At 41.8% G+C, this 7,129-nt stretch overlaps 1 protein-coding gene across 1 annotated transcript; it reads right to left on the bottom strand.

Moving 5' to 3' along the window:
- Positions 1-4,774: 4,774 nt before the first annotated feature.
- On the bottom strand, positions 4,775-6,374 carry LOC119967810 (vasculin-like protein 1). The gene has a single exon (XM_038800815.1). It carries the CDS (start codon positions 6,276-6,278, stop codon positions 5,457-5,459), a length of 822 nt encoding a protein of 273 aa, XP_038656743.1. The 5' UTR covers positions 6,279-6,374; the 3' UTR covers positions 4,775-5,456.
- Positions 6,375-7,129: the final 755 nt, after the last annotated feature.

Raw genomic sequence — 7,129 nt, forward strand, 5'->3', positions numbered from 1 at the left:
CGAAAAGCCTATCTACCATCGATAATGCTCAATTGAGGAGTGTAATGAAATACTCCCCACTTGGAAGAGTGCAGCTCCAACAACACTCAAGAAGTTCGACACCATCTAGGACAAAGCAGCCCACTTTATTTTTCCCCCTTCCACAAACAGTAAATCCCTCCACCACCGATGAGTGGCAGTCGTGTGCACCATCTACAAGATGTACCGCAGTAACTCAGGAAGGTTCCTTCGTGAGCATCTTCCAAACCCACGACCCCTCCCATCCAGAAGGACAAGACCAGCAGATACGTGGGAACCCCACCACCTGCAGGTTCCCCTCCAAGTCACTCACAACCCTGACTTGGAAATATATCGCCGTTCCTTGACGTTTGGTCGACATTCTGGCACTCCCTCCCTAACAGCTCATTGGGTGTACTACACTGCAGCGGTAAAATAAATCAACTCAGCACCCACTTCTGAAGGGATTGGGAACAACTACTGGCCTAACCAATGACGCCCACATCCCGTAAATGAATAATAAAAAATCACCCTTACTCACGTAATCTTCCAGCAATCAGTTGGATGGAACTGAGATATTGATTGGAGGGATCTGGCTCGCGTTTCGAGCCTGCCCCAATGTTGAACATAACTGTCTTGGTTTTAGATTCCGCACCTCTTTCCTGTCGGCTCTGATAATATCTTATTCATTTATATCTAGAAGATCTTCTCAGCAGAGTCGGGGATATTTTCATGAACAAGACTCCTCTGATGGAAGAGGCGGTCAACTCCTAAATGAACTGATAGTCTAAGTAATAATCCAAGGTATTTCCATAGCCCATGGCTTCTGATGAAATTTCTGGATTCCATTTGCGTCCCTAATTACTTGCTTTACTGTGGTACATTGAGACATCAAGGAAGTAATCTTATTGTTTCGAAGAAGGAACTTTATATCAATAAATAATGAAGTTTAACAAAAACAGTATCTCAGCAAAACAATAGTGAAAATAAAAAGTATGAAAAGAGCTCTAGTAAAACAGGCCTTGCATACAGGTCACTTCTTGCAGACTGAAAAAGCCCACCCGATGCTCAGAACCTTCAACAGACGACCGAAACACAATTACAGATGAGAACCGTTGACACGAAAACGCTATTCAAAGTGTCACTGAAAAACATTTAGCTAATTAAGAGAAACCCATAGTTCCCTGTTCATTAAAATTCTGCAGCCTCTCTCCATTAAATATTATTCTGCTTTCCTTAAGAACGTCAATGGCTCCCTTCCCGTCGACCGGAGAATCGCGGGAGCAGCGCCAATCCCGATTTAGGTGTAAACAGACATTCTCCACCCCCGATCAGAAGGTTCGGGATCCAGCCCCTGGTCTTTCAAATTCAGACCAGACTAGACTTACTATTTCACTTAAGGTATGGATGCCCGTTTGCAAAATACATTTGGACTTTTCCCCATTCCACCCCCCCCCCCCCACCCAACAGACACACAGACGTCTGTTTTCGATTCTATTTTCGTATCATTCTTGGATCCTTAATTGAGGTTATTAATATTGATTGTTTGAGCAAGTTGTGGCCACAAATTGGCACCATTATAGTTACAATTCTTCGCGAAAGCCTTCTCCCAGTTAGGAAAGTAAAATTCCTTCAATGTTAAAATACTCGTACATTAAAAAGACGGGAATCTTCGGAGTAAGGTGGTACAGACTAAAAACTTTAAACCTCTCCACAGATGAAATGAAATGAAAATCGCTTATTGTCACAAGTAGGCTTCAAATTAAGTTACTGTGAAAAGCCCCTAGTCGCCACATTCCGGCGCCTGTTCGAGAAGCTGGTACGGGAATTGAACCGTGCTGCTGACCTGCCTTGATCTGCTTTCAAAGCCAGTGAAGTAGCCGTGTGCTAAACCAGATGCTGAAAGATCTGCTGCGTTTTCCAGCACTTTCTTTTCTTATTAGATATTTCCAGCATCTGCAGTACTTTGATTCTGCATGAACACGAATTCTTAACATTGGTGCCGATCTTGTCGAAGTGCTTTGGGAAATCTATTGCAGTGCAACTCATAATTCCCCATCTTATCCAGTTTGCTTGTGCCCTCTACAAATACGTGTCTCGGCATTGTCAAACACCTCTTTTGTCCAATCATGTTGACGCCACGCATTTTATTTAGATTTTATAAATGCCCTGCTCTGACATTCTCCAACATCAGTTTGGAAAAAAAAATAAGAGTGGACGATTTCGATTGGGTCTCCGATCCTCGTCCACGATATAAAATAGTAAGATGTCTTACCACACCAGGTTAAAGTCCAACATGTTTGTTTTAAACACTAGCTTTCGGAGCACTGCTCCTTCCTCTGGTGACCTGTGGAAAGAGGAGTGCTCCTAAAGCTAATGTTTGAAACAAACATGTTGGACTTTAACCTGGTGTTGTAAGACTTCTTACTGTGCTCACCCAGTCCAAGGCCAGCATCTCCACATCTTGACTATATAACATGACCATGGTTGTTAATTTTCTGACCCGAACTCCATCTGCTGCCTGTCACTGATAGCCCTTTCTTCCCTTGTCGATCCAAAATCTATCTCAGTCAGTCGTGAATATACTGTATGGCCCATGACATACTTCCTACTGTGGAATTTATAATACTAAGTATGTTCTGGAAGTAGAAATCTATATGCCATTGACTCAAAGGAAAATATGGCGAATTTCTGAAATGTGCACCCAGATGTACATTGCAGCAGAAAAGAAACACATGCTTCCATTTTCCGTCTACCCAGTGGAGAAGCTTCAAAGAAACCTTGAATGGGATCACATCCCGCTTTGATTGAGGGATAATTTTCTTGTTAGTTCCTCATCAGAGACTTCCATCAATAAGGACAGGGACACCAGCTACCAGAGAACACAGCCACATAAAGATTACTCGACAAGTCACTAGACAAGCAGAACTCTTTTTAGAAGTTAACCTCGAGGACGTATTCGTAACTTCTTGCAATGCTATTATATCCATTCTTTGTGAAAGATATCAAAACTGTATAGTGTTCCACGGTGACGGCTCTCCTGTGCGACGCATAGTCGTACCAGGACATGCTTTACATTGATAATCCAGCCAATTTCAATGGAGGTGAATATTCTAGTTGCGCTCCAATTTTATTGCTCCAACTTTATGAGAATTTTGTCCGATTCATAGGTACTTAGAAGATAGAAGCAGGAGGACGCCTTGTTATCCTTCGAGCCTGCTCTGCCATTCAGCACGATCATGGCTGATCATCCAACTCAATAGCTTAACCTGCTTTTTCCCCATAGACTTTGATTCCATTCTCCCCAAGTGCTATATCTAGCCGCCCATTAAATATATTCCATGTTTTAGCATCACCTACGTCCTGTGGTAATGAATTCCACAGGCTCGCCACTCTTTGGATGAAGAAATATCTCCTCATCTCTGCCGGAAATGGTTTACCCTGAATCCTCAGACTGTGACCCCTAATTCTGGACACACACCCGTTATTGGGAACATCATCCCTGCATCTACCCTGTCTAGTCCTGTTGTGATATTCGTATGCAAGCGTACCATGATCTCTGTACTCAAACATACTTCAATCCCCTTCATCATAAAAACATGAGTTCCTGGATTCATGTTGGCAGCATTGTCAACGAAACATTTACACAGATTATACTCAAAATGCCGCTTTTCTGTCCAATCAGTTAACCTATCTAAAGACTTTGCAGTTTCGTTATATTCCCTGTATTACTTACTTTCCTACGTACCATGTTTTATGGACAATTTTGACTTCAATATCGTCTGTCGCCTCATTGACATCTGTAAGAGAAATCTTAGGTATCCTCGACGATGCACCAATAAGAACTCCTATTGCCTGGGCAATATTTTTTTGTGGACTCTCATCAAACATTTATTTGGTAAATGCAACTGCACTGCAGCCACTGGCTCCATTGTATACGCATTGCTTGTTGATTACTCACTGGCATTCAGTGCTAAATTTATCAAGTATGATTTTTGTTTTTTTCAAACCTCTGATTGAGAGTCTCGCAATTATTTAAGAGTGCACTGTTAAGACCATAGACCATAAGACATAGGAGTGGAAGTAAGGCCATTCGGCCCATCGAGTCCACTCCGCCATTCAATCATGGCTGATGGGCATTTCAACTCCACCTCCCAGCATTCTCCCCATAGCCCTTAATTCCTCGCGACATCAAGAATTTATCTATCTCTGCCTTGAAACCATTTAGCGTCCCGGCCTCCACTGCACTCTGCGGCAATGAATTCCACAGGCCCACCACTCTCTGGCTGAAGAAATGTCTCCGCATTTCTGTTTTGAATTTACCCCCTCTAATTCTAAGGCTGTGCCCACGGGTCCTCGACTCCTCGCCTAACGGAAACAGTTTCTTTGCGTCCATCCTTTCTAAGCCATGTATTATCTTGTAAGTTTCTATTAGATCTCCCCTTAACCTTCTGAACTCCAATGAATACAATCCCAGGAACGCCAGCCGTTCCTCATATGCTAGACCCGCCATTCCAGGGATCATCCGTGTGAATCTCCGCTGGACACGCTCCAGTGCCAGTATGTCCTTCCTGAGATGTGGGGCCCAAAACTGGACACAGTACTCCAAATGGGGCCTAACCAGAGCCTTATAAAGGCTCAGTAGCACATCGCTGCTTTTATATTCCAACCCTCTTGAGATAAATGACAACATAGCATTCGCTTTCTTAATCACGGATTCAACCTGCATGTTTACCTTTAGGGAATCCTCGACTTTTTTTTTTTTTTTTTTTTTGGCAAACTGATGCAAAATATTTATTCCAAGTTATTTTAATGCAGTAGTTTTCCTCATACAGATATTCATATGTGATAGCCACTTTAAATTTGTAAATAACGTTATCAAAATAATCTTAATCTTTGAAATTTCACAAAATTTATATTTTACAATCCACCCTGAATATCAAGGCTGTTTGAAGAACTCAAAGCTCCTATTGTGAATATTTTACAACTGTACCAAAGAAATGGAGATAAACCTCTGGTGACAAATCTTGTTTTCTTCTTCCCAAAATGTCACGACATTGAAAAACATGTTAGCATTATTTTTGACAACCTATCATCAGTATTTTGAATTTGTCTCTTACACTGCTTGTTCTATCACACTGCTATTCCTACTAATTGTCTGCAAATGTTTTTTTTCAAGCTTTCAAAAAAAATACCCATTTTCTCCTTGCAAATGATTACTCAGAATGTGCTTTGCCCCCTTGTCTTCTTTATTGACTCATATTTCATTCTACGAAGCATTCAACAGGACCAGCTGGTCAAAGAAAAAAGAAAAAAGCTCAACAAGCAAATTTTCTTCTTTGGGATATGATCAACTCCCTTGTGCATGGAAAAATATAACTCTGTGCCAAAAGAGCTTTAGTAAGTTTAGTCCTCCAGCTATAAGAAAACATATAACGTGAATTCCACTTATACCAAGTTTAGGCATCATCATCAGAATTGGTACTACTGCTAGTTTCAGAATCTGAGTCTTCATGAAGCCCTGTACTGAAAATGCCTCCACAATGGGCGAAATGTAAAGCTGTACATCGGTTCTTGAACTGAAAACCATTTTTCCTAAAGCCATTTTTCTTGAGCTGCTCAGTTTTAGCCTGGAACTCCCTGAGCTCATCTTCAGTCAGAGGCAAGAAGTTATCATTCTCCGAGGATTCCTGCCAACCCATTTCTTTCAACAATCTATGTTCTGCTTCAAGAGAACTGGAAAGATAATCTTTTTCCGGGCCACAGAGGGAGAGATGATGCTGATGACCATTTGATTTCCCATTTGTTTCTGGAATATTCTGTACACAATCTTCCAATTTGTCGAAATCTCTGTGTTCTGATATTTCATCGTTTCGGTCATCTTTCAGTGCCTTCAGAAACTCACTCTTCTTGTCTGTCTTTACCCGAGTCAGTTTCATTAGACGACATGTGCTGATCTCTATTGGAGGAGTGGTACTTGAAGGAATCTCTTTTGGAGAGATGTGACAACTACTGCTGAACTGTACTGAAGGTTTGATCATCGCAATGGGACTTGTAAATGCTGAATCTTGGCCAGAGTAAAATAAGCCAGGTTTGTTCTCCCTTCCAGTAGATTTCCATGGTCCTGGCTTTGAGGGAGGAGGTGCAGGTTTGGGTATTAGATTTTTGTAAACGCTTGGGCTTGCAGTGTTTTTGTTGCAGTTTGCAAAATGGTTTCCTGAAGAACAAAAGCTAGTTGAGAATATTGGTTCCTCTTTCAAAACTTTTTTGATGACCAGCATCCTGGAAACCGGCTGCTTGGCACTTGGAGGGTTTTCCCATACTCCTGCTGGTGTGCTGACAGGTCTGCTCTGGATAGGTTGCTTTTCTGCATCAGGATTCAGTTACCTCTTTATAATTAATTACACAACTTCCCAATGGCATATGTTGGATTGACTGGCCCATATGTCACAGTCCGCTCCGCAACAAAGCTATCGGGAAAGGCAGCTCTGTTGAGACTCATTCATGATTATTTTAAAGAGTGATGTTCAGCAGGAATCCCGCCTGCTGCGCTCAATTGGGCTATGTTTAGTTCCGGTTACGATAGAGGATCTTCCAAAATTCCCGGGAATCTGGGAGGGTAAAGTGGATTCGAAATCTGCAAATGCAGATAATTATTTAGGAAAGGGGGTGCGCGGACCGAACGTCTTTAAAGGCTAAAGGACATACACCATCATGGCGAGGGGGCTATTCAAATTTTAATCCCTTAGTTTTCCTCGTATTGTTTTTTTCTGGAGTGACCGTTTTAACTTAAATTCCCATTTCCATTTGCTGACCTGTTTTTCCACTATTGTTGGGATGCTAATTGTGTCTTCTACTGCGAAACAAAATTCTGAAATTTCCTGGTTCCCAATTATTAACTGCTAATCCTCATACTCTAGTTCACCAAATCTCACCAGCGTAGTACTTTCCATGTTTACGTATATGTGTAAACGTTTACAATTTCTAGTTATATAGGTCCGTTTCCTGGCACTGTCAGGCACCAGTGCTATTCACTTCAGTAATGTATTTTCTCACGCAAGTCAACAGCCTATCCGAAGAAATGCTTGAGGGATATGAATTACCCGAGCTAATGTGTACCAGAACAAGGTAC

This window comes from Scyliorhinus canicula, chromosome 6 (genome assembly GCF_902713615.1).
Source record: "Scyliorhinus canicula chromosome 6, sScyCan1.1, whole genome shotgun sequence".
Lineage (NCBI taxonomy): Eukaryota > Metazoa > Chordata > Chondrichthyes > Carcharhiniformes > Scyliorhinidae > Scyliorhinus > Scyliorhinus canicula.